This window comes from Ceratotherium simum, chromosome 10 (assembly GCF_057802395.1).
Source record: "Ceratotherium simum simum isolate JZ-2026a chromosome 10, ASM5780239v1, whole genome shotgun sequence".
NCBI classification, from domain to species: Eukaryota; Metazoa; Chordata; class Mammalia; order Perissodactyla; family Rhinocerotidae; genus Ceratotherium; species Ceratotherium simum.
Genome location: NC_141909.1, coordinates 1,062,884 through 1,090,005, shown reverse-complemented (window position 1 = coordinate 1,090,005; position 27,122 = coordinate 1,062,884). Strand labels below are relative to the sequence as shown.

The 27,122-nt window shown below is 56.1% G+C and overlaps 1 protein-coding gene across 13 annotated transcripts in view; it reads left to right on the top strand.

Annotated features, from left to right (window-relative positions):
- MCF2L (MCF.2 cell line derived transforming sequence like) overlaps positions 1-27,122 on the top strand; it is a 184,369-nt gene that overhangs the window by 125,073 nt on the left and 32,174 nt on the right. For 11 of the 13 annotated variants that reach the window (XM_087435825.1, XM_087435822.1, XM_087435823.1 and 8 more), the window contains 2 exons: positions 14,527-14,617; positions 25,831-25,950. In XM_087435825.1, the coding sequence (XP_087291951.1) occupies positions 14,527-14,617; positions 25,831-25,950 (211 nt within the window). Of the gene's footprint in view, positions 1-13,958; positions 14,144-14,526; positions 14,618-25,830; positions 25,951-27,122 lie in introns of those variants that run through there. The other 2 variants (XM_087435831.1, XM_087435830.1) reach the window with 1 other exon arrangement.

Sequence of the window (27,122 nt, the reverse complement as noted above, 5' to 3'; positions counted from 1 at the left end):
GATCACCACCATCAGTGTGAGGGCGGGGGTAGATTCTTCTAGCAGCCTGGCTGGTGGAGGAAGGGAGGCCCGTTAGGTTCTAGGGGAGCTCTCCGGACGGACATGGGCAGTGAGCAGTCACTTGGCAGGAGAAGGGTCACTCGGGGCAGGGTCTTCGGTCACCGTCTCTGTTGACCTTCCTTTCTCGGTACCCCTCAGTGCGCCAGGCTCCGGGCAGCAGAGCTGAGGCGGGAGGGACGGCCGGCGCGCTGGGAGCTGAGTGGCCTTCAGTAAGGGCTCCCTCCCGCCGGCCGTGCCCCTCGAGGGGCTGAGAGACGTGCTTCGTGGTGGGGGCTGCCGTGCTGCAGAGCGTCTCCATGTGTCTTCTCCCTTGGCCCAAATCACGGAGACAGCAAGGTGGCTGTCACGCCCAGTCTGAAGATGAGGCCGCTGGACCGCGGGGGTGCCCTCACTCCAGTAAGACCAGGCGTCTGGAAAGCGCCTGGCGGGTGTGGGCTCCCCGTGTGGCGTGGCACCGAGGGGTGTCCGTGGGGTGGGGACCCAGGACGGTGGCTCCAGCACTCGGGGCACCCGACAGCAGGACGGAGATGCTGCATGACCCCTGGCGGTGGGGACACGCTGGGACAAGCCAACAAGCAGAAAGGGGCAGCGGTTTGAGGGCGAAATGACTGAACTCAGCGGTGGTTTTAGGGAGTGAAGTGGTTTCACCAGAAGAGGAGCCGGCCACGGTTGGCGGCTGACTGTGGGTGTCCTGTGCCATCTCACTGGTCCTCGGGTGGGGGAGTTCCTGCTCCCCAGCCTCCCCGATGGGGACGTCTCCCGGGGGTGGGGCAGTTCCACGTCCGGGGAGGCCCTGGCCCTCCACCCTCCCGATGGCCCCGGGGCCCACGGCCAGGTCAGAGCTCCTGGTGGACCCTGAGTGTCACGTGGTCTGAGTCTCTTCTCAGAAGCCAGAGCCGTCTCAGTCCTCTCACCCTTGAGCGATAAGCTGGGCTTGGTCCCCTTCATTCAAACTTCCTTCTGCTCATTTTCATTTTAGACAATCTTTGGAGTCACTCAATTACTGACTTCGCTTTTCCTGAGCTCTGACTGGCTAGAACCTGAAGGATTCACAGGCTGTCTGCGAATGCCGAGAGAGCTCAGTGCTCGCATGGGCTTCGCCATCTTTGCTGATAGAGTGGTTCTAGAACCTTCCATGGCCTCCTCGCTGTCCGTCTCATTTTCTCTCTGTCCCTTTCTTCTCGTTCCCCCACTTAGGGATCTAAGATCCAAAGTCCTGCAGATTAAAACTCACCACGAGACATCTCTACAACCGTGGTTGTAGTCACGGTTTCTGAACACCGGCCGGGGTGGTGGCACGCCCAGGACTCAGTGCCCAGTGTGGACAGTGGCGGCCCCGCGCAGTGACCGCTCAGCCTTGGCTGAACAAGCGGGCCTCCCGGCCACGGGGGCGCTCTATTTGGTCTCCCACTGCCCCTAAAATGGGTTCAGTGGTGAATCCTTCCTTGCCTGTGGGTGGAAACTCAGGTCATTCTTAGATTTTAAAACATCAGAGACCATTTTATATCTGAAAATGTCAACACCCAGTGTTCGAGCCTGGTCTCGAGGTCCACCTTCTTCTCTCAATCAGGCAGGACACTCAGGAGGGCAGCCAGGTCCCTAATGCCCTCTCGGGACCTTCCAGGCCGGCGCCATCTCCTCCCGCAGGGACACCACCCTCGCTGGTCTTGCTGGTCCTCAGACCTTCTGGCCTCAGGGCCTTTGCACTTGCTGTCCCTCGGCCCCCCATGCTTGAGATGGCTCCTTTTCATGCTCCAGGCCTCCTCCTCAGGGAGGCCCTCCATCATGCCCACTTAAAGAAAGAAGCCCACCCCTTCACCCCCAGGCCCCCTCGCCCATCTGGCTGGTTGGCTTTGTGGGGCTTTTCTGGAATGATCCTAATTGCTTTACGGCTTGGTTTTGGTCTATGTTTCCCTAGGAGGCAGGTGTGGGAGAGCAGGCACACGGTTCCCTGGTAAATATTTGCTGGACAAATAAACGTCCCTTGCAGGTGAATAAAGGAATTCACGTGAGCCGAGTTGCCTCACGGACGAGGGCCCCTCCTGTGGTCTCACTCAGCACACTTGTCTCCACTTCTGTCAGAACCAGCAGCCTTCATTTCTCTCTTTTAAGGGGTTCTTGTCCCCAAGAGAATGGAGCCTTTTCAAAACCCGGATCTCCAAGAACGCGCACGATCCACACGCAAGGTCAGAGGGCAGAAAACACCAGTCTTCCTTCGAAGCGGAGGACTGACTGCCGTGATCCTGCTTCATGGCACCGGGTGCCGAGGAGTGGCCGGGAGGCCGGCTTGAAGATTTGAAGCCCAGACCTGTGGGCTCCGTTTCCAGGGAAAAGGGTGTGTGTTGGGCATTGGCTTGTGTTCTTCACGCTTCTCTTCTTTCCCGTTGAGGGTGATAAAGAGCTCGGATGCTGGACTGGTGGGTCTGGACCTGTCAGACCCAATGAGCCCTTTTCATCAGAAGTAGAACTCCTAAATAGTAAAACCCAGCACATCCGTCATTTCAGAAGACAGCGCAGTGCCCTGACGCACGTGAGGGTCCAGCAGAGAAAGGGCGCTGGGCGTTCCCCGGGCCACCGAAGCAGAATGTGTGAACTTAACCACTACGCCACCGGGCCAGCCCCCGGGTGTGCGCTTTTAAATGTCAGTGCAGTTAAATGGGCCCATCTCTCAGGAAGACCGCTTCTAGGAGACATGGACTCTCACAGCTTTTTCACCAGGCTTTCATTTTATCCTTTAAAAAAATATATTGTGTGCTGATTTTAGCTCTCTGGCTGTTACTCTATGCAAAGAACGGGAGCCCCAATGTAAGCAGTCACGTCTGGTTAACAGTTATGGTAGTTTTGAAATACTGCCTTTCCGGAGGCGGGCTTCATCCAGGTGCATCAGACACATGTAAATATGGAGCATATTGTTGGTCTTTTTTTTTTTTTCCTTGGCAAGGAAGATTAGCCCTGAGCTAACATCTGCTTCCAATCCTCCTCTTTTTTGCTGAGGAAGATTGGCCCTGAGCTAACATCTGTGCCCATCCCCCTCTACTTTATATGGGACACTGCCACAGCATGGCTTGGTGAGCGGTGCGTAGGTCCCACCCGGGATCTGAACCTGTGAACCCCAGGCCACCGAAGCGGAGTGCGTGAACTTAACCACTAAGCCACTGGGCTCCTTATTGTTGGTCTTTTGAAGAATGACTCAGTCAAGTGAACGTGGAAGGACGTCATGATTTATCAACTGGTGTCCATCAGCTGCTGTCCAGCCAATGTGGTGGCCGACCGTGGGGTGTCCCTGTGTGCTCCCATCTTGGCTGCAGGGCTGCTTTCACCATCACACAGATTCCTACAACCCTTGAATTCCTAATGGGGCTTGTTTGCCAGCATCTGCCAGGCCTGGGTGGGGCCAGCCCAGGGACTTGTGACGAGTGACAGTGAACCGCAGGCCCTGCCCCAAAGGTGGCCATGTGACTTCCCTACAGACGCTTACACAACTGAGGGAAAGGCAGAGGGAGAGGCTCGGACAGCTGACCCGTCTCGTCTGTTGTGTGCTGGACAGCGTGGTCCCACCAGTGAACAAACAGAGAAACTCCTGCTGCTTGCCTTTGCAGAAAATTAAATAAGACATGACAGGGATGTGGCTTATGAAAAGGAAGAAAGGGGCAGAAAGGAGGTGAGGGAGGGCAGAGAGACAGTGAGAGAGGAGCTCTGTTAGAAGGTGGCTTAGAGGAGGTGAGGAACCCTGAGTCACAAAGACCTCGGTCATGGGGACAGTCCTCACAAAGACCCCTAGGAGGGGGCCTCAGTCATGGGGACAGTCCTCACAATGACCCCTAGGAAGGGACCTGAATCATGGGGACAGTCCTCACCAAGACCCCTAGGAGGGGACCTGAGTTATGAGGGACAGTCCTCACCAAGACCCCTGTGAGGGGACATAAGTCATGGGGGACAGTCCTTGCAAAGACCCCTGGGAAGGAACCTCAGTCATGGGTACAGTCCTCACAAAGACCACTAGGAGGGGACCTGAGTCATGTGGACAGTCCTAAGACCCCTGGGAGGCTGGTTCTTTCAGGTTCATTTGCAAAATGGGACCTGAGAGTGGGGACAGAGTGAGGGACAGGAGGGATATCAGGGAACAGAATTGGGAGGTCAAGGAAGGATTGGGAGCCCCCTCACCGTGTGGAACGTGGATCCCTTTAAAGAGGGGCTTTGTTCTCAGTGAAATGGGGCAAAGGGGGCCATGACCTGACTTGGAGCCCTGGCCATAGCGGGACAGGGGGAAGGAGGGAGGGGAGGGGCTGCAGGCCTGGGGGTGGTGGCATCTAGACCTGGAGGGAGCTGTGGGGGTGGCGAGTGTAGAGTTCTGGGCGAGGGCTGGCTGGGGTGTGGATTTGGGACTGGTGGGCAATCGGGTGGTGAGGTCCTCAGGGGTGGGGTGTGCACAGAGGAGGGGGATCCCCGGGTGTTCCAGCTGGAGGAGGGCAGGGGGAGGCTGAACACAGCAGGGAGAGGAGGGGGATCGGCCCTCACCTGGGGTCTCGGGCTGGGAGGGCACCCCTAGATCCTGTGGGGCTGTGGGGAGGTCGGAAGGTCCATAGGTCGGTGGCCAGGCTACACCTGCAACTTCTTATGGCAGCCCTTCCTTCTCGGGTGTCCCAGCTGCCACAGTGTGGTCACTTTACTGATGGGAAATCAGGTGAGAATGAGGAACTCCATGAGACTCTCACAGTGTGCCAGTCTTGGGGAATGCTGACAAGAGCAGTTTCTGTGGAAGGTTGGGAGTGAAATGTTGATTGGAGTAAATTTAATGAAAATGGGAGGAGAGAGACCTGAGACAATGGGTGTAGACACTCCTTCCGGGATTCTGCTACCAAAGGGAGCAGAGAAATGGCTCAATTAGCTGGTGAGAGGGAGGCAGATGAGATTCTTTTAAGATGAAAGAAACAACAGCGTGTTTATGCTGATAGAAATTACCCCATAAAAAAGAAAGAGTGGTACCGTTTGATTTCTTTTACACTTAACGTGTTTTGTGACCGCCTCTGAGTCCAGCACTGAGCAAATTGCAGTGGGGATTACAGAGGCCGTCCCGGGGGCACGGATGCCTGAGGCTCTAGGACCTGAACCTCTTGGTCCCCCTACTCCTACAGTTCTGGAACCTGGATCTCTCCTCACTCCTGCTGTTCTAGAACCTGGATCTCTCCTCTCTCCTCACTCCTGCAGTTCTAGACCCTGGATTGCTCCTCTCCTCACTCCTGCAGTTCTAGAACCTGAATCTCTCCTCTCCTCATGCCTGTGGTTCTAGAACCTGGATCTCTCCTCTCTCCTCACTCCTGTGGTTCTAGAACCTGGAAGGTTCAGTTGACTTTTGGACATAAAGTTAGAAAATGTGTGTGTGAATGTGAACTCAGCAATTCAGAAAGTATCCACGCAGCAGTGAGAGCTTCCCACCTCCTGCGTCCTCCCCAGGGCTAGGAGTTCTGGTGATGTTCTACCCACGTGCAGACATTCCTCCAGCAGGCGGCATAGATGTGTCACGTCACGACCTCTTCTTTCAGTCAACAGCGATGGGTCCTGGTCATTACTCTGGGCACCATTTCCCTCCTCCTCTCAGTGGCGGCATCACACCCTCTGATGTAGATGACCAAACATGGGAGCCCATGCCTGTTGACGGGGATTCCACTCACCCTGCCATCCCCCGTTGAATTCTGCTGTTCCAGTCTAGCTGGTTTGTTCTGTTTTTTATAAGATCGGACGTCTCGAAAGCGATCCCATCTGTGTTAGTTCTCAGACACTCTGGCTGGGGATCCTCCCCGTCCCCCCCGTGTAATTAGCAAGTAAAGGGTCGTTCTAGCCTTTTGCGGTCCAGTGACTTTGCTCAGCCCGTTGTCTCTCGTGGTCTGGAGCTCTGGGAGCTCAGTGACCACTGCCCACTGCCGTGACCTCCTCCACACAGGTCCTGTCTGTGTGTCTTCCCCATCCTGTTATCCTGAGGGAGCCTCGAGCCTTCTCCCTTTGGTGTAATGGTTTTTCTCTGCTACTGCCGTCCAGTATGACAGCCGCTGGCCATGTGTGCCCCTTTAAATTTTAAAATTAAAACTAAGTGTAAAAGTTCAGTCCACGGGTCTGGTGAGCCATATTTCAGTTCACGTGTGGCCGGTGGCTGCCACTTGGGGCAGCACAGCAGTGAAACGTTTCCATCTGTTGGAGCACGAGGGCTGCGATGGGGTGGGATCAAGTTAATGAAGGGCCCCTTCATTCACAGAGAAGAGGCCGAGGTTGTTTTCCTGGTTCCCTGCCCAAAGAGGAGAGACCGTGGCCCTTGCCTTACTTGGAAATAACGATATTTTGCTGTGAGGGAAACACGCTGAGGTGTGGGCCTGGGAAGCCCCTCTCTTGCTGCCGTCGCAGCACCCAGGCTGCACCCGCTAGCTCGTCCACCCCATGGGCCCGGGGGCGGCGCAGAGCGGGAGACGTAGCGTGCCCAGAAGCCTGTGCGGCTAGAGTTTCAGCTCCAGGTGGAGAGGAGGTGCCTGAGGCAGATCCGGGGGAGGAAGGAGCCGGATGAACTTGGGGCTGCCGGGCCAGCAGAGTCAGGACAGGGAAGCTGCGCGTCTCAGGACGGAGGGCAGGAGCGGAAAAGGCAAGACGGTCAGGGTGCAGCACGAACCTGAGGCAGGTAATGAGATTCCGGAAGGTTCTAGCATGGGTCCTCCCAAGGTGATGCCCCCCCCGGGAGCAGTTCACTCCGTGGTTACAGAAAACTGGCCAGCGGTGTGCACCTCTCTGTTTTTAAAAAATGTATTTAAGGAAGCTATGAGGTTGATTTTTTTCAATAACGTTGTTTTAATTGTGGTAAAATACACATAACATACAACTTACCATCTTAACCGTTTCCAAGTGTACAGGTCAGTAATGTTAAGTACATTCTCATTGTTATGCGACCAGCCTCCAGAACTTTCATCTTGCAAAACTGAAACTCTGTCCCCATTAAATTCTCCTCCCCCTCCCCCAGCCCCTGGCACCATCTACTTTCTGTCTCTACTGATTTCACTCCTCTAGGGACCTCCTACGAGTGGAATCCTAGAGTATTTGTATTTTTGTGACTGGCTTATTTCCCTCAGCATAATGTCCTCGAGGTTCAACCATGCCGTAGCAGGCGTCAGAATTTCCTTCCTTTCTAAGCCTGAATAATACTTATTGGATGGATGGACCGCATTTTGTTTATGCACTCATTTGTTGATGGAGGAAGCTGTGTTTTCGAGCTAGATTAGAAATCAGTCCTTGAAAAATAGATAAGATTCTCCAGTTTCCTCTGTGCCGTGTGGGCGCCTGCAGAGCAGGTGCACGCTGACCTCTCCATTGTCTACAAAGATCATCGCTCCTGCTCTGTGTTCATTGGTTCAAATTCCAGCTACGTTCATAATGATTCTCTTGGATATCATAGTTTTGGTTTTCTTTGTTTATTTTTGTCAAAAAAATTATATTTATTGATATGAAAAAAAATAACTATAAAGAATAAAAAATGCAAGTTTTCAGGCTCTTTAGAGAAATTCCTGTGTTTTTCTAAAAAGGTGGGCTGTTCCCTTAGGGTTGTGGAGAAGAGAGGCGATGCCTGCCGTGTGGCCCCTTTGCTTGTCCCCGCTCATCTTCAGCCCATCCTTGTGCATGTCTGACGTGTGTCAGCCCTAATGGGGCTGCGTGTGACTGAGAACAGATTCGTTACTATGATGGGAGAGTTTTGAAAAAGCATTTGCCGTTTTTCTTGCTGTCTTACTTTCAGGGATGAAAAGCTGACCCATGTTAGAATAAATGCATCACACAAGTGATAGTCTAACAGGTTAAGATTTGAGTCGTAAGGAGAGAGAAGCAGCAGAAGAGACAGGTACGGCCCTGACTGCTCAGGGGGTGCCCTCGAGGCCACGCTGTTAGGACCTGGGCAGGTGAGTCATGTGGGCAGGGAGAGACATGGCCACGGCATTTCCCTCACAAAAGGAAAATAAGGAAATGAAAGAGTCCTTCACATTTGCTAACTTTTGTAGACAGTGTTCAAATAGGGGATGAAAAAGAGAGAAAACAGCAAAGACATACAGTAGGTGGGGGCCCGGGAAAGGGGAGCCCCTCTTGCTCCAGTACCCCCAGCCACCGGCCTGGCCCTGCCCATTCCCTGGCCCCCTGGACTGCCCAGCCTGGGGCCCACCTGCTCGGCCAGCACCCCAGCATTCTTCCCAGCCCGTCAGGGAGGCTGGACCATCTCTGCCATGGGAGGGACCCTGGGCCCTGCCACGGATGGACGAGCTCTACCTGACGCCTGTCCTGACACCAGCCAGGGACGGTCAGGTACAGTGCCAGCCCATGATGCCTCCTGCTAGAGTGCACCCTCGCCCATGGACCCCCCCACTCCCCCTGCTACCCCCCCACCCCTCCACCGGCTTTGTTTCCTCCGTCCCGGCGCCAAGCTGAGGGGCCTCCTTAGAGGTGGCTCAGAGAACGCTCACCGTCCATCTGGCCTGACGCTGGCGAGGCATCCAGGGAAGCTGGGGCTTTTCACACCGTGAAGGGGCCACTTCACCGTCTTGCAGCTGCAAGCCATGAGCCCCCGGCTTAGGGCAGAGCGAGGCCACGCTGGAGCCGTGGGTGCTCAGAAACTCGCCCTTAAACGCCACGCCTCCTCCCTCTCCGCAGAATCAGACAGTGTTGGAGCCCCCTGGCTTGCTCTGTTCACGTTTATCGCTCCAGGATGACAGGCCTGACTCAGCCGTGCTGGAGCTGAGTGTCCGTGTCCACCCTGAGGGCCGAGGTCTGTCCTAGCGGACAGCTGCAGCACCCACAGCGGACTCGCAGGGGCAGGGGCAGGGGTGACGCTGTTGGCTCTCAGCCATCAGGGCCAATGCTGCAGGGCGTTGTTTGGCTTCCGGGGTTGTCGCTGGGGACAGTGGTCAACCTCCTGCAAGTGTGACTGTGGACAGCAGGCTGGCCGCCTGGGCTGGGCGCTGAGACAGTGGGTCAGGGTTCTGTTTTTATAGACGGCCTGGCCGTTGTCCGTCTGTACACTCAGCCTGTCGTGGCAATAGTAACAAGTTGAACTCCTTTCAAGGACAGCTGTAGCCACCGTTAAGATCGTTTTGCTGCTGGTGGAAGGAGGATGGAAAGCCGGCGGGGCTGCCTGAGGATAGAGAATGACCCTGGGCGAGGGACTGGCTGACATGGGGTGGGAGCAGAGACCTGGAAACACAGGGCCACCCTCCATGGGCTGGAGAAGTGTGGTGGGGGCAGTGGCCTGTGGCACGCTCCCTTTCAGGGCAGGCAGGGGTGAGGCTGGACGCCTCCTGCAGCTGTGGACGCCCGGAGAGAAGGGCTGAGGACTTCACTCAGTATCCTTCACTCAGTATCCTTCACTCAGTATCGTTCGCCTGTCCGGGTGTGCTGAGCCCCGGCTCTGGGCCCGGCACTGCGGGAGATGGACAAGTGCAGCCCTGGTGGGGTGTGTGGTCAGGGTTGGTGGACGCGGCTCTCAGAGCAGACCCTGGTGGCCATGGGGCTCCCGGGAGGCTCAGGGTTTCCATAGCAACGGGCCAGGGGTGGCCACCGGAGAACTGGTGACCAAAAGCTCCTCCTCGCTGCTGGTGCTCTGGCTGCCCTCTGACCCCTCCTTCCCGCCCTCCTTCCCTCCTGACCCCGCCCAGGCCCCCGAGGTCCAGCAGCCGCCCCAGGTGTCAGGACCTCCTTCCGGGGCTCTTTCTGTGGCGCAGAGGCTCAGACACACAGATGCAGCATCGCCAGGCACAGAACGTTCTCAGGGCTCATCTGTAGGACTCGCCACGCGCGTGTGGTCTGTGGACCCGCAGCATCAGAGGCATTTGGGAGCTCATTAGAAATGCAGTAAGGTGGCCCCACTAGGCCTCCTGAGCCCGAATATGCATTGTGACAAGCCTTCCGGGAGTCTGGGACGTGCTGCGGTCTGAGAAGCGCGCCAGCCGTGGGTCCGTTTCATTGCACCCCGCCTCCCTCAGCTCTCCCCACCGCGGCCCTCCCTCTGCAGATGCCTTTCCCCATCTGACTCCTGGTTTCCCTGCGTCTCCACCCATCCCTGCTTTGTGACGAATGGGGTCTAAACAAGCAGCGGGTCAGGGGAGCAAGACGAAGCTCGGCAGGAGCTGGACAGATGTGCTGGCGGTGACGGCAGACCTCGCTGTCAGGGAGCCTCCCAGGCCTGTTTCCAGACTGTTCTCAGGCTGCTCACTGCTCCCGCCCGGCGATGGGGAGGTTGGACCTTTAGCTGATGGGCCCCACGTGCCCCAGGCCACCGAGGGCCACCCCGCTGGGGTTGGTGGGCCCATGAGCGCCCAAGGCCAGCCAGCCCTGAGGTGCTGGAGAGGGCACTGGGGAATGGTGAATCCCAGAAACAGGGTTTATGCGAGCTCTGTGCCTCTTTTGATTATTGGGGCCAAAAGTGAGCTCATCGGCCTCACTCAGCCAGGACGGCTGGCCAGGACGGCTGGCCCTCCGAGCTGACTGTCGGGAGGTTGGAGGCCGACCACTGTGTGTCTGCAGGGCTGTGTGTGCCCAGGGGACTGGGGACACTTCTGTGTGGCTGCCAGCTTCTGAATTCACGCTCTCTATTTCTCCCGTTCCACCTTCAGTGCAGTCCGCCCGAGGCCTGGCACACAAGGGACCCCAGGGGCGGCCTCTTGTGCCATCCAGCGTGAGCCACACTGCCCTGTCCCCTGGGCACATGGGGTCACAGATGCGGGGCAGAAGCAGGGCCCGCGAGCCCCAGGTCCTTCACTCGTGTGGGCAGGTCTGGACCCTCCTCAGCGTGGGAGGGATGACGGGCCTCCAGGGGCTGCTGGTCGCCCGCTCCTGGGGCTGCAGTCCTGGGGGCGCATGGGAGGTGTGAAGGTCTCTACACCCCCACGTAAGATGCCTTCTGTTAGCTAAGTCTGTGCCTGAGTCAGCATCCCCAGAATGTGACGGGAGACGAGACGTGGGGCACGGGGGAGAGTTTTCCTGGGCTCCAAGCTGGGTCCTGGCGTGTGACCATCGTTGCTGTCTGTTTCTGAGGTTGGGTCCGCCTCAGCATGTCCCCTGACACCAGGAGTGGTGCAGGGACCCCTGAAGAGGAGGGCCTCTGCTTGGCCCGACATAGGGGGCAGCCCAGGGGTTAGGGGGAGAGAGGGTGTCGCTTTGTTCTGAGGTGGACGTGGCCTGGGAGGTGGCTTGCAGGCAGCTAACAGGGGGATTCTGAGCCAGACGGTGAGGCTCACCTGCTGTGTGACTTTGGACAAACGACTTCCCCTCTTTGTGCCCCCATCCCTCGTCCCAGGGCTGGAGAGAGTGGTCCCACCTCGCAGGGTCGTTGTGAGGCTCAGAGGGAGAATAGCTGTTGGGCTTCTGGCGCAGCGCCTGAACCCCGAGGAGCGAGAAGTCCCTCCTCCACGGAGGGTCCGGGCCTGGCCTGGGGTGAGGGGAGCTGTGACTGAGCCTCCCACCGGCCCCTCCCACAGGCTGCCGCGCGGTGTGGGCTCAGGTGGCTCCTGCCCCGAGACCGCTGTCCTCGCTGAGAAACCCCCCCTAGGGCATGTTTTTGTGAATCAAGGAGATTTATCCTTCCTCATAGGCCCCCTGTAATTTTAATTTAAAAACCTCGTGTCCTTGGTGGCTCTGCTTTCTCATCGCATTGGCTCTGCCAGTCCCATCCGGGACGCTGGCCTCCCGATCACAGTCGTGACGGGAGACTCGTGTGCACTGGAATGTCTCTACACACAGCTGTGCAAACGAAGGGAACACAGGCAGGGGCAGGGACAGGGACGTGGAGAAGCTGCGGCTGTGCCGCAGGGCGCGTGGGCCGGAGGCCGGGGCCGTCACGCCCATGAGGCGGCCGCTGCTGTCCTGCCTGGGTCTGAGTGTTCAAAGAAACACGAGGATGATCTGAGGGCAGTGGGGTCAGCCTGGGGGCAGCCTGCTGGGCGCTACGGCAAACTGGGTATGTTGGCCACAGAAGGGAGTATTCTGGGCTCAGAAGCTCAGACCAGGTGTGACATTCTGGGGTCTGTTGTGGAGTAACGAGGGGCCACTGCCGCACGGCAGAGCTGGAGGCTGAGCCTGCAGTCCCACTGGGATCGAAGCTCCGTTCCAGGGAAAGGGGAGAGTTGTCCTTCCACGAAAGGAGAATGCTGCAGCCACAGCGAGGATCCGCGTCACAGAGTGTGTGGTGGGGCCCAGAAGCAGCTCACTGCACTCTCCCAGCAGCCTCCCAGGGTGGGCACTAGTTTGGTTCCCATTTGATGGTTCTCGGGGGAGTCGCCCATCCAGGGCAGCACCTCGAGTGGCCCCAGAGCCCTGCGCATGTGGCGGGCAGCAACTGCAGAGCGAGGCCGGGTGTTCTCCTGCGTGGTGCGCGCCCTCGGCAGGCGGGGCTTCTCTTCACAGACAGGTAGTGGGAGCACTTCCCGGCTCCCTGCCCTGGGACTGGAGGGTGCCTGCCTGGGCTCTTCGGGTCCCGTGGTGGTGCGCTCAGTGAGCACCGGTGTCGGGGCCTCGTCTCCTCCACTTTGGGAAGAGTGATCCAGGTGACTGGGATCAGCCTGGATGCCCAGAGGCAGCTCACCTATGAGGTGAGGGGGGAAGGCAGGGAACCCTGTCTGTCAAGCCATCCCGGCCAGTGCTCCCGAGGGTGCAGCAGACTTTGAGGAGAAGTGTGCGTGGCTGGCGTCATCAGGGGAACAGCCTGTGACTTGTTCCTCTCAAAAGAGAGCGTGCGGTCGGGCGGGGAGGTCTCAGCGAGCCCCTGTGAGTGGACCCAAGACGCCACTTCCTCCCGTCCAGGCCTCGGGCGAGCAGACAAGCGGAGCCCCGGTCACCGTCACGTGGCTGAGCTGAGGCTGAGACTGCAGGTCACCGTCACGTGGCTGAGCTGAGGCTGAGACTGCAGGGTCAGATCGCCCCACATGGGCAGACGGCAGAGGCTGCACTGACGTAAGCAAGGACCTGCCTGGGGCTGCCTGGAGGAGAGCGCATGCCTGCCGCAGACCGCGCTCTGGACCTCCCCTGCAGCCAGCCCAGGACGGAGCCCGTGGTCAGGGCTTCTTCTCCATCTCAGCTTCCTAACTGGCCTGCGCAGCCTGAGCTGGGCAGGTTGGCCAGGGGTCTGTGTGGAGCACTAGGTACTGGGGTGTCGTGGGGACCAGGATGGCTGTGAACCCTGGGTTCCTGGACTGAAACTCAAGTGATGTGCAAACAAAACGACCCCACCTCCACAGGAGCTAAGCCAGACGAGAAGACAGACCTGTGCGCAGTGCCGCCACAGCTGTGAAGCAGAGCTGACTTCTCACTGTGTGTCCACGTGGGCTCTGGTGTCAACAGCAGGAAGGCTGTTTTGAGTGAAAGCTGATGTTTGTGCATTTACCGGGAAGTTCTTTGCTGTTATGAGAGATTACTGTAAATAGGTAGCGTCCTTCATTGTCAAATGAGCGTAAGAACACAGAATCAACAGCACACACCCACACAGGTGTGCGTTTTCTGTGTGGCTTCACCATCGTTAAATCTGAGAGTCACACAGGATTTGGGATATTACAGCTCTGGCTTTGCTACATAACGTTTGCAGAGGCAGAGCACTTTCAGAGACTGCATAATTTACGTGTGTTCTGTATAATTCTGACTTTGATTTAAACCCACAAGTGGCTCCTTCGGTGTGTTCCGATGCTGGGACGTTAGCGAGTCAGGTCGGTGCCTGGGCGTGCCTTCTCATCCACCTCTGCCGGGATTGGCTGGCGGGGCAGCTGCTGGTGTCACACAATTGGCTCTGGTGTGAGATTACCCAGCGGGAGCGGATCTCCCCGTTTCTGCGCTGTGACTCAGGCTCTGCATCAGGCAAGCTGGGACGGAGGTTATCATCGCACAGAGACCAAGTGTTGTCTTTAAAGCCCATGTTGCTGTTGCCAGGAGCCAGGTCTCGTCTCCCATTTCCAACAGATGCTTGTGAGGCTCCGGACGACTCGGGGATTTTCTCCCAAAGTTGTTGCAATGCCAGCCGGAGCGATTTTATAACATGGATGAACACGGGGACTTCAGATGCTAGGACTAACATGACTTTTGGGTCGTAACATTTGTTTGGAGGGTTTAGCCAGCTGGTCAACTGGAAAGGAAAGTGACTCGGCTCTCGCTGTGGAACATGAGTTGACTGAGTTCCGGGAGATGCGCTCCTCCTGGATCTCTGCGTTGTGAGATGGTTGGTGTCAGGCTGGGAAATCAGCCTCACAGAAAAGACCTGTCTGTCTTTAGATAAGAGCAAGTTCTGGAAATTGCCTGGACGAGGCTCCTGGAAATGCTACAGTCTGCTCAGAAGCCTGCTGGGCGTGCATCTCACCCTGCAGTGTGGACGTGGCATGAGGATTCTAGGAGGAATCGCTTTATTATCAGGCTTTCTTAGGGATTTCTGCTGCCGCCCCCACTAATTGCAGATCTCTCTCCTCGTTCCAGCTTGCAGGATGCCGGCATTGGATTCATCCTGGTCATAGACCGAAGGCAGGACAAATGGACCTCGGTGAAGGCGTCGGTCCTGCGGATAGCAGTAAGTGTCGGTGCCGGGTGGGTGGCACTCCCACCTACTCTTCTCCTGGGCTGGGTGACAGCAGTGTTTGTCTTCTGGCGACCCGCCTGCCTGGGTGGCAGTTTGGGCTCTGGCTGGTCCACGCTACACGGTGGAGTGCAGAGCTGTGGTGTGCGGCCAGCTCGGAGCACCAGGCTGCTGTGGCCTGAGGCAGGGCCAAGGGACGCCTGGGGCCCCACACCATCTTGGGCTCCTCAGGTTGCTAGGGCATGTGCATGTACGTGCTTGTGTGTACATGTGCGTGCATGCATGTGTGTGCGTGTACGTGCGTGCGTGTGCGCGCACGCGTGTGTGTTCTCAAATGGGTTAACTCTTAGGGGGCCTGTTAGAATTTGAAAACAGTTTCACCAGCTGGTTTATTTCTGACCATCAAGGGTGTGAGATGCTCAGGGTTTTACTGTGTATTCTTTCTTAAACGGAGCACAGGTCCTGAATAAGCAGGTGTTGGGTGTGTTACACAGTCCTCAGACTCGACGTTTGAAATTATACTGAATAGCTTTTTCTAGGTGACTTTCTCCTTTCCACATGGGCAGCTGATCCTTCAGTTCTGTGGCTCCATCAGCCGCTGAGCCTGCCATTCCTGTGTCCAGTGTCTCTCAGTGCCGGCTTTCTCTGTCCATCTGTAGAGCTGCCCTCCGTGGAGAAGAGCGGCTGGTCTGATTTTTTTAGCCTGCAGTAATCATCGAAGAGGGAAGCGTTAAGTCAGCAGAAAGCCCCAAATCTTATTTTGGTGAGAGCTTCCACCCCCACCCCCCAGCTCCAAGGCGAGCTTTCTTGCCAAGCGGGTTCTGCCCACACTTGCTTCCCCAAGGACCGACTTTGATCGTTTGATTGTCTGTAAGCAGGGTGACCCAGAGTGACCGCAGCCAGGGTCCTCGGCTGTGACGGCTCTGCTGCTCCCAGGGTTTCTTAAAAACCTAACCCCAATGGAGTGAATTCTCCTGACCTCCTGTTCAGGGTCTTGGGTTCAAACCGTCTTTGGTTCCTGCCCTCCGAGAGCCTGCTGTCCAGTGTCCTGGGGCGAGTGAAGAATCCAGTCCTTCCCAGAAGATGGGCTTGTCACCTCATCTGACCCGTAAGGAGGGCTCAGGATCCTCTCTGGCTCTCACCACCTACATCGTTTGGGTGCACGCCCATCCCTGGAGAGCTGGTCCCGCCTTTGTCTTTCTCATCAAGTGTCTCCCTGCACTGCCCACTGCCTGTGCCCACCCAGCAGACCCTTCCTACCCCATCGTTGATCTGAGACACATCCCAACACTTCGGAAGGTTCCAAAGAAGTAGACGTGGTATTTCATCAGCTTTCCTTTGTTTTACTTTTTTGTTTTTTGTTGTTGTTGTTTCGTTTTGTTTTGTTTTTCAGGAAGATTGGCCCTCAGCTAACATGTGTTGACAATCTTCCTCTTTTTTTTCTTTTTTCTCCCCAAAGCCCCCAGTACATAGTTGTATATCCTAATTGTAGGTTGTTCTAGTTCTTCTGTGTGGGACGCCACCTCAGCGTGGCTTGATGAGCAGTGCGTAGGTCCGCGCCCAGGATCCGAGCAGGCAAACCCCGGGCCGCCGAAGCAGAACATGTGAACTTAACCATTACACCACCAGGCAGCCCCCTCCTTTGTTTTAAAATCCTCAGAAACTTAACAAAGCACTTCTGAGGTCCCATCATCAGTTAAGAGCCAACGTGTCCGTTTCATTATTTTAAATTCTAAAATAAGTCTGCATGTGATGTCACATGGCAGGCTGGACGAAGAACTCAGTTGTAAGAACCACTGGGTCACGTGTGCAGTGGACGCCTGCACGGCACAGCAGGTGTTTCTTGAATCAGTAAGTTAGTCCTGGGACGGATGCCAAGAAGTTCCCAGTCGAGTAGGTGGTTGTTTAAAAGGTGGTACTGTCCTGTAACGGCATTTCACCAATCTAGATACCCCACCCAGTTCTTTTTTTTTTTTTTTTTTTAAAGATTTTATTTATTTATTTTTTCCCCCCAAAGCCCCAGTAGATAGTTGTATGTCATAGCTGCACATCCTTCTAGTTGCTGTATGTGGGACTCGGCCTCAGGATGGACGGAGAAGTGGTGCCTCGGTGTGCGCCCGGGATCCAAACCCGGGCCACCAGCATCGGAGCGCGAGCACTTAACCACCAAGCCACGGGGCCGGCCCCACCCGGTTCTTCTACATTGACCCACCCACCACTGGTATAGATCCCCACTCAGGCGTGTCCTGGTGCGGCCTGGGCCGGGGGGCCAGCCTCTTTGCCGTGACGGCTGTGGGCGCCTCCTGTGGGGTCCAGGCCGCTCGTCCGTGCTGGAAAGTGCTTCTCTGCCCCTCACACATGCGTCTCCCCCTGGAGGGCCCTCACCCCGGAGCACGGGCGGCCTCTGCTCCCTCCACACCCGTCCCTGAGCAGAACAGCTCCCAGGCTGCCACTTTGCCTCTCTCTGTGGAAGGACACAGCCATTCTCTGCCTGCACGCCATGCGTTCCTTGAAGTCACAGCCAAGCCCTGTCCATCTTCGTGTGGCCGGCAGCCCCGGCCCCCGAGACAGGCTCCCATAAATATCTCTCGAGTCAGTCAGTTGCTCCTGGTCAGATAACAAGAGGTTCTCCAGATACAAGATTGTTCTTTAAGAAACAGATGAACTAGGGGCCAGCCTGGTCGTGCAGGCAGTTAAGTGTGCGCACTCCGCTGCAATGGCCCAGGGTTCGCCGGTTCGGATCCCGGGCGTGCACGGATGCACTGCTTGTCGAGCCATGCTGTGGCAGCGTCCTGTATAAAGTGGAGCAAGACTGGCAATAGATGTTAGCTCAGGGCCGAGCTTCCTCAGAAAAAGAGGAGGATTGGCATCAGATGTTAGCTCAGGGCTGATCTTCCTCAGCAAAAAACAAACAAAAGAAGCAGATGAACCATTTTCAAACTGAGGTGATCCTGTGAGATCTCCGACTGGATAGCAGCGTGGCTGGGGCGAGCTGGCCTGTGCTGTCGGCGTCGAGCCCTCCAGAGGCCGAGGATAAAACCTGGTTTCTTTCAGCATCGAGTTTGTATCAGGTGAATTTCTGAAGCCACTGGCTCATCTTTGAAACTGTTTTGTGAAAATTGTAACTGAAAAGTTGGTGTCTGAGTTTTCACGTTTGCACTAATTCTTACATGATAAAAATAGAGAGTTTTTTTCTATCTTTTTCCTGTAATCTTGAGGTTCCCCAATACTGGTTTGTGGTCTCAAAAGTCAGCATTTTTCCAGCAGAATTGTCACAAATTCTCTTTGAGCTCCAATCTTTTTGTTATAAGGATTTAGTGATCATATTAATGCCAACAATGCTATTCATGAATTCAGCTCGTTTATTGAGACCCCACAGGTGCCTGGCACCGTACGAGGCATTGGGATGTAAGGAGGGAATGAATGAAGTGTCCGGCCAGGTGGGGTTCAGATGGTCGACAGCATCATGACAAAGGTTGTGACCAGAGGCACTGACAGACACGCAGGGTGCCTGAGACAGTTCAGGGTCGTGGGGGAGGTTGGGCTGCTGCGAGCCAGGCCCTGTGGCCTTTCTTGGGCACGTGTCCCTCTCTGAGTCGGGGTGCCATCTGATCGCCACCATGGCTCTGCAGGGGACAGGAGGTGGGGACAGAGCTGGACGGTCGTCCCCAGTGCAGGGGAGCTGGGGCCAGGGGTGGGGAGGTAGAGCCGGCACACTGATGCCGCCCCCGGGGCTGTAAACCTGGACTAGTGTCAGCTGGCCCGTGCTTTCATCCAAGGGGCTTTGGGAAAACCGCCATCTGGCGTCAGCTGGGCCAGCGCCCTCAGGAGGGGTCCACACAGGTGCTGGCCTCCAGCGGGGACAAATCCACCAGAGGGCCCAGGCCAGTTTGCTGCCGGTGCTACAAAAGCGAGCCAGGAGCAGGGCTCTGCTGGTCTCCAAACCACGTCCTCGGCCGCCCTGTGAGGCTCGGTGCTTACATAACAGGCGCTGAGATTCGGGCTATTTTCAGCCACCATGTGTGCCATCTCATGAGCGGAGCTTTCCTAAATTTGGGGTGTTCTTTTTCTCTTTGGCTGCCTTCAGCTTGGCTTGGAGTAGAAAAATAAGACACTGGAGGAGCCACAGTCCAGGGTTGCTAAAATCAGCCTCTCTGTGCCTCATCGAGAGCAGGGCCTGCGTCCGCTCTGACAGGGCGTGGGGACAATGCGTGCACAGGCCGTGGCTCCTTGGGAGGCCCAGTCTGACTGTTGGGAGCGGAGCTTTCTCAGAACGAGTTTGCCTCGTGCAGCAATGCTCACGTAGCTTAGCACACGCACACCGCACCCCGCTGGTCCCGCTGTGGCGGGACTGGGGGCCTGTAACTCCGAGTCCCCGGCGCTGTTGCAGAAGGCGCCCATGTGCGGTTTCACCTAAACTCGCCCTGTGCTTATTGCCCCTGCGCTACCGGTAGACTGGGCTTCAGAGGGACACAGTCACCTCAGATGGGGTCCGTCTCCAAGGCCGAGCTCCTCCCCCACACCGGGGTCCCAGCACACCAGTCCACGAGGAATGTTCCAGAAAGAAGATTGGACAGTGCAGATTTTGTGACGTGGAGAGTATTCAGTTTAGTGATTGTCCTTCAGTCAAAGATTATACCCTTCCTACCTATTTTTCATTAAAATGTATTTTCCCTAATGGTGTTTGTAACAGCCTCCACAGTATTTACCGCAGGGTGGTCTCAGCTGCCCTGCCGCCTCGGCGCTCGCCTCCAGACCTCCACGGGACCAGCCCTGGAGTGGGAGGCTCTGCTCACCATCAGCTTCTCTGGTTCAGACTCCGGGGTTCTTCCTCTCTCAACACTGACAAAACTCTCAAATTTGTGTTTGTTACCCAAACTTGTGTCTGCTTTTTGACTACTGTCAGACAGATATAACTGGTCAGGCCTCAGTGCTCCAGTTTATAGAGTAAATGTGTAATGTCCGGCTGGCAGATGTGGCTTTGAGCAGACCTTAAGGAAGTCCCTTGAGGTTGGGGAGGACTCCACAGTTCTGATGTGTTCCCCTTGCTTGAGCTGGGTTTGTAAATGCTTGAGGCGCCTTTTCAGTTTGTAAGTCTCTAAGAATATTCGTTCAGAAGCCAGTTAACCCCTTTTTCTGTCTCCAAATTACCTTTGTGTGGTCATCACACCACATACACACCACATATCTGTTACCAAGGCAGTCAGAGTCAGCCCCAGAGAATAAACAATATGGCTTTCCTATTACACAGAAACCTATTCTAATCCTTTTATGATTACTGTTGTCCCCCTTATGCTTGGCTTCACCTACTGCAGTTTCCATTACCTGCGTCAATTGTGGCCCAAAAATATTAAACAGAAAATTCCAGAAATAAACAACTCATAAGTTTTAAATTGTGTGCTATCCTGAGTACTGTGATGAAATCTCATGCCGTCCCACTCTGGCCCCCAGGACGTGAACCCTCCCTTTGTCCAGCGTATCCGTGCTGTATACACTACCTGCCCATTAGTCACTTAGTAGCCTCTTGGTCATCAGATCGACTGTCGGGTATCTCAGTGCTTGTGTTCAAGTCACCCTTATTTTACTCAATAATGGCCCCAAAGCACGAGAGTCGTCATGCTGGCAACTCAGATATGCCAAACGGAAGCCATATAGGGCTTCCTTTAAGCGAAAAGATGAAAGTTCTTGACTTAAGAAGGAAAGGAAAACAATCGTGTGCTGAGGTTGCTAAGATCTACAGTGACTTTTATTACAGTATATTGCTATATTGTTCAGTTTTATTATTAGTTATTGTTATTACTCTCTTACTGTGCCTGATTTTAATAAATTAAACTTTATCATAGGTATGTGTGTCTAGGAAAAAACATAGTGTGTATAGGGTTCAGTACTATCCATAGTCTTGGAATGCATCCCCCGTGGATAAGGGGGGACGACTGAACATGATTATTGACTAAGTTACAAAAAGACGTTATTTTTTAGCCTTCACCCTAAATCTTCCATCTAGTTACCTCTATTTTTAAAATAAAGTTCTTATTTTGGAATTTTCTGTAGAAAAACCCAGAGAAAATTTAATTTGCTATTATGTATATTCAAAATATACATTAGTTGTCTGTCATTCAAGCCTCCTCACTTGGCAAGGCTCTTACAGTTACTGTCTTTACTATAAAGATTCAGTGGCTTAAGAAACGGCAAGACTGAAGTGGAGACAAGGACAAGAGCACACTGTCTTCCGCGCTGCCACTCACCCCAGCAAAGGTGAGGCCAGTGGAGCCTCCTCCCAGGACGGCGGGTCCACGGCGGGGCATCTTCCTGCCGCCTGCACGAGTGGACCTCAGCGAGGCCACTGAGGAAGGAGCAGGCACAGTGTTATAAGTTCAAGTTCTAGTCCTTACGGAGCACACCTGCTGTGACGTGTCTCTTAGGGCGAGAAAACGATATTGACATTTAGGAAAGCTCCAGAAAGAGGTTCTGTGAGGAGGTTTTCCTTAAATAGCAGTGGCCAGTGTCACAGGTGGTGGTGACAGGTTTGCACTGTCCTCTTGTTGATGATCCGCCCTGGGGCTTCTGCCTTTCAGCCGCGTTTCTCTCAGTTGTCTCCTTTCCACTCAAAGGAGTTAAACTGTGTGAGTGTCAGCGGGTCAACAGGAACGGGCGTAACAGAGAGCTCTGCTCACTGGGTGCTTATTTCACAGTCGCCCCTGGGCATAACAGAGAGATCTCTGCTTGCTGGGTGCTTGTTTCACAGTCCCCCCGGGGCGTAACAGAGAGCTCTGCTCACTGGGTGCTTATTTCACAGTCCCCCCTGGGCGTAACAGAGAGCTCTGCTCACTGGGTGCTTATTTCACAGTCACCCCTGGGTGTAACAGAGATCTCTGCTGTCTGGGTGCTTATTTCACAGTCACCCCTGGGTGTAACGGAGAGATCTCTGCTGTCTGGGTGCTTATTTCACAGTCACCCCTGGGTGTAACGGAGAGATCTCTGCTTGCTGGCTGCTTATCTCACAGTTCCCTCCTGTTCTGATGCTGAGCTATCAAATCTCTCAGGTTGCACTGTGCACTCCCCACAGGATGTAGAGAAAGTTTGTGTCCATTCATAGAATGTGATGGTGGGGCACAGAGCACAGAGCTGAGTGAGACCCCATCCACCTCAAGATGACCCAGCCCAGGCCAGGCTCTGGGTCCAGCCAGTGAATGTGGGTGAGCGTGGAGGCCACGGCTGGGCAGATGGCGCTCGGGGATGGCTCTCAGCTCACCTCCCTGTCCACGCAGCCACAAACACTTACCAAGCACCTACTAAGGTGCTGGCGATTGAGGACACGTGGTCCCTGTCCTCCAAGGCTGTGACAGCGGCACACAGACGTGTTAGGGGCCCCGCGGGGAGGGTGTGCCTCAGGGGCTACAGGCAGGAAGGGTACGTGCCTCAGACCCAACCCAGAGGCAGCAGATCACTAAGTCAGGTTGCTGCCCTCGAGGTTCCTGGAGGACGATGGAGGAATGGAGGTGCCCAGCAGGCATTGAGGGCCTTCAGGTGGACGCCTAGGGAGGGACCAGGCCGGAGACACAGCGTGGAAGTCACCAGTAAGTGGGTGGCGGTTTTCAACCTTGACAAGGCAGCCCGGGAACATCCATGGATGTGGTGGGTTCTGGTGCGCAGGTGGGCCAGAGAGGGGAGAGGAGCAGGAGAGAAGGTCAGAACAACGTGCAGGGCCCGGAGGGCGGTGTCACGCAGTGCAGAAAGGAGCCCTCTCAGATGGGGGTATCCCACCAGTTCCAGGCGGCCAAAGGGTGGAGCCACAGCAGGATGTCGTCGGTGGCCTTCGGTCGTGTGGTCTTGTGTGGGCGTGAGACCTGAACGCGAGGTGAACAAGCAGGGATGGAAGCCGTGTGCTGGGACGGCGCACCCCTAAAGGGAGGCCCCGGGTGGGTGTTTGCTCGTGGGGTGGAGATCCGATGGGGGAAGGAAGCTGAAGTTGTAGGGGGAAGATGGTGGAGTGAGGCCCTTCGGCGTGGCCTAGTGAGAGTGAGCTCCGGCTCAGACGCAGGGCTGGCTCTGGGCAGGAGGGCGGCGGGGGGGACAGGGAGATGACCGCAGAGGCAGCCGTGCGTTAGGGCCACAGGCATGGGGTGATGAAGTTCAACCTGAAGGCGTCTGTCGTGTTTAGAGCGGGGAGAATGGGGCTTGGCCACAGGCCTCCTGGAGAATCAAAAGTTTAGCGCTCGCTGCCGAGAAATCAGAGTGGCGCCCCGAGACCCCGGGGCGGGGTGTGGGCCTGGGGGATGTAGGGCCATGGCTTTGCCATGCCAGGTGTTGGGTGTGGTGATGGGATTCCTCAGGAAGCAGGATCTGCCGCTGCCCAGATCCCAGCGGCCCTCTCTGACCCCACTTTGACGCGCCAAGCGAGTATCTGGGCGAGGAAGCAGCGAGGGATGTGTGAGCCGCGTCCAGATGGCACTGAGGTCAGGGAGGCCACCACGGGCCGTGTCAGGACTCTGGGTCTGTTCGAGGCGGGGGGAGGTCTCTGGAAGGTTTTGTGCAGGAGGGTGTCATGGCACAGCTGTCATCTTAAAAGGGTCATGGTGGCTCTTCTGTGGAGGACAGGCCCAGGGGCAGTCCGTCCAGGTGAGAGAGCACAGGCTGCAGTGGGGAAGGGAGTGGGAGGTTCTGGATAAAATCTGCAGGGAGAGCGGGCGGGATTTGGGATTGACTGTGGGGTGTGAGAGAAAGGGAGAGCAGGAGAGCCCCCGTGTGGGCCTGAGCACCGGCAGGTGAGGCGCCAGGCCGGTGGCCACCAGGATGGCTGGCAGGCTCACACCTCAGCCGTGGGTTTGTGCCCCAGGCCGACCTGTCCTACCCGGCCCTGGGGAGGGCTAACCTGGGCCTCACGGCCGGGGTCTGACCTGCAGCGGGCAATGCCAGCCACCTTTCTTTCTCTTTGTTTTTCTTACGAGAGGGACTTGCTCTCCAGCTGAGGTTGGATCCAGCATCAGAGGCCCCTGGGAATTCACTGAGTGCAGATCCAGGCCTTGGGGCCTTGGGCTGAGGCCACGACCCCACTTTCAGCTATTCAGACAAGCTGCAGGGACACAGTGCCACCGAAGGCCACGGGACCGTGAGCGGGGCTGTCATCGTGTCCCTGCTCTTCGGCCTCAGCGTCTCCTGGGACGCTCCTCTGACTCAGACACTCCACGGGCCCCCAGGTCTGGGGTGACCGGCCCTCCAGCGATTCTTGTGTGGCTGGAGTTTGGGACCCCCTGGCAGAGGCTCCAGGCCGCATGGGAACGGCCTTCCGGGAGTGGGGGTGCTGCAGCGGGCGGAGGGGAGGTCCTTCAGGGAACTGCTCATGAGAGTGCACCATGCCGCTCACCAACTCTCCTCTCACCCTGCGCCGGGGCGGCAGCTCCTACTTCACACGCAGAGAGAGCAGCCATGCGCCGGCGTTCCTTCTTCCCGGGAAGCAGGGTGGCCTGACGTGCAGCCCCTGGTCCATGCTGTTTGTCAGTCTTGCCACCAGGGCCTCACAGAGACTGAAAGGTGCATTTATATTCCCGAGCAAGCTCCCAGTCGGTTATTTTCTGGTCCCAGAGTTTTGTTAGAGCCTGGGGACTGGTGTGACCCAGCGTTCCCAAGGACGCCTGCCATAATAGGGTCCGGAGACGTGCCTCCGTCTCCGTGACCCCGAGGGGGTCCCTGCCCCCTCGGCCGCTGGTCCCCACGAGAGACGGGGCTCCCCAGCTCCCTGCCCTTCGGGGCTCCCTTCTGCCAGTCCCGCCGAGGCCAGCTTGGCTGTTTGAGGGGGGCCCAGGGTCGACCTTCAGCCAAGATACTTGGGCGACTCCTTGCTGCCATGTCCACTTCAGGCCGTGGGCTGGGCCACCCTCTTCTGTGTCTCAGGTGCGTTTTGCCTAGTTATCTGGAAATCAACTCAGTTTCTTCAAACTTTCTTTTTTCAGTGATGGGTCTCCCTGGATTTCAGCATCTGGAAATAATCTGGCGTCTAGACTGTCCTTTCGCTGTAGACCTGTCATCAGCACATTTCCGAGTGCTTTGTGTGAGCACAGTACTAAACGCGGCCTGTGCGTTAGGTCGTTGACCCTCAGGAGTGCAGTGAGGAAGCCACTCTGTTATCCCCGTTTTACAAATGGGGAAACTGAGGCATAGGGAGTTTAGGTAACTTGCTGAAGGTCACGCACCTTGTAAGCAGAGCTGATAACCGAGTGTGTTCATGTAACTGTGTCTAAGGGCACACGCGCTGGGGTGTAAGCTCGTTTATCTTTGCCTTAGATGATTACATGTACATGTCTATATGGCTTTGTTTTTATTTGACAAGTATCTTAGTTCCCAGACTGCCATAACAAAGGTCCACAGACGGGGTGGCTCACACAGCAGGAACTGACTGTCTCAGTCCTGGAGGCAGAAGTCCAGGATGGAGGTGTCGGCAGGCTGGTTCCTCCTGGAGGCTCTGAGGGAGGATCTGCTCCAGGCTCTCCCCAGCTTCTGGTGTGGCTGGCGATCCCTGGCTTGTAGACGCCTCACCCCATCTCTGCCTCCATCTTCCCATGGCGTTCCCCTGTGTCTGTGTCCAAATGTCACCTTTTTTGGGAGGGGGATTCGGTGAGGAAGATTGGCCCTGAGCTAACATCTGTTGCCAATCTTCCTCTATTTAGTTTGTAGGACGCCACCACAGCATGGCTTGATGAGCTGTGCTTATGTCCACGCCTGGGATCCAAACACCTAAACCCCGGTCCACCACAGCAGAGCACGTGAACTTAACCACTGTGCCACCAGGCCGGCCCCCAAATGTCATCTTTTTATAAGGACACCAGTCTTATTGGGTTAGGGGCCACACTGATGACCTCATCTTAACTTGACCACCTCTGTAAAGACCTTATCTCAAACACAGTCACATTCTGAGGCCCTGGGGGTTTGGGGGGACACAGTTCAGCCTGTGACAAATGTAATAAGCTTTTGACTTTTAAGTTTATAAGCAGCTAACATAGTTGTACCAAGCAGTGTGACTTTTTTCCTTTTCTTTTAAGTCCACTGTCTGTAGCTGTTTCTATCTTAGAATGACGTTGATGCTGAGAACGCTGGACCAGTGAGCTGGGTCTCCCCGTCTGGAGCGTGCCGTCCGCTGCAGGCGTGGGACCCCAAGCTCGGCAGCCGCGGCCACCCGCCAACGATGCCGCTGCCCTTCTGTTCTCTCGCAGGCATCCTTCCCGGCAAACCTCCAGCACGTCCTTGTTCTGCGCCCAACAGGATTTTTCCAAAGGACTCTCTCTGACCTAGCTTTCAGATTCAACAGAGATGACTTTAAGATGAAGGTACCGGTAAGTACACCCTGCTTTTGCCCTGTAGACAGAACTGAACTTAATTGCATTCTTGGCCCATCTGCAATAATCGAAGCTCTCAAGGTGCCAACCTCAGAGCTGTGGGCGGAAATACAGCCCCGAAGCCTTGGTCGAAAACTGTGCTTCCTCTTACGCCGCGGGAGCCGTGTGAGCCTTCCTCCCCCCGGCGCTGACATCCACACTGTGCAGAGCACGGCCTTTGCAGGTGGCCCACTGTAAAAGTGCAGGTGTTCCGTCAGATCCACGAGCCTAGAACATTCTTATAGCGGGTCAGGCTGAAGAACAAGAGCCCAACGGGCTGAGAGCCATGCCAGCCTCCTAGTGAGGAACGCCTGGCTCTGCCAGCACCCGGGGATGATGGAGGGCCAGAGAAGTGGGTTGCAATCATCCCCCAGGCCTGCAGAGGGAACCCTGAGCTGCCAGCTGGGGTGGGTGGGCCCTGGCCAGACAGGGCCATCCCTGCCTCATCTCCTCACTTGAGCGGGCACAGGGCAGCTTCTGGAGAGGGGTGCTCCCTGGCATCGGCCAGTCATCCTTTAAAAAACAGTGGCTGCGTAGAGCCCCTTAAAACCCGTCACCCAGGAAGCCCGTTTCCCCTGAAGCCTGGTTGCCAGCCCACACCACGCCAGTTACTCTGAGCAGGTTCAGGCAGGGGGCTGCCAGGCAGTGTGCCCCGTGATGTGTTTGTTCCCCATGAATTCACTTGCTAAGAGGCAGGAAGCTTTGGGGCTGGCCGCAGGCACCTCGTCACCTCTCCAACAATACCAATCCGATTGCACTTTGAAACCTAAGAACCCCAGGTGGGGTCACGGTCCGTGAGGTTGGTACCTGATCTTCGGTATACAGGACAGCAGGCACTCTCCCGGTCCGTGGCCGGGTGTGAGGAGCCGCTGAGCCTCTGGGGACAAGTCACGCTCGGCGGCCCTAAACTGCAGGCTTCAGGGTCTTGGGGAAAACTATGTGCCCACCGTGTTTGTAGCATCAGAGAAGCCTGAGTTTCTAACAGTCTGTTTCTTGGAGATGATTTATGATAAAACCGTGGAGACCAGTCACCCTCGTCCGGCTGGAGGTCAGTGTGTGAGGCGTCTGCCCCCGCCCAGCCCCCGTTCTCAGGACAGCCAGGACATGTCACATCCCCTGTGAGAGTGACG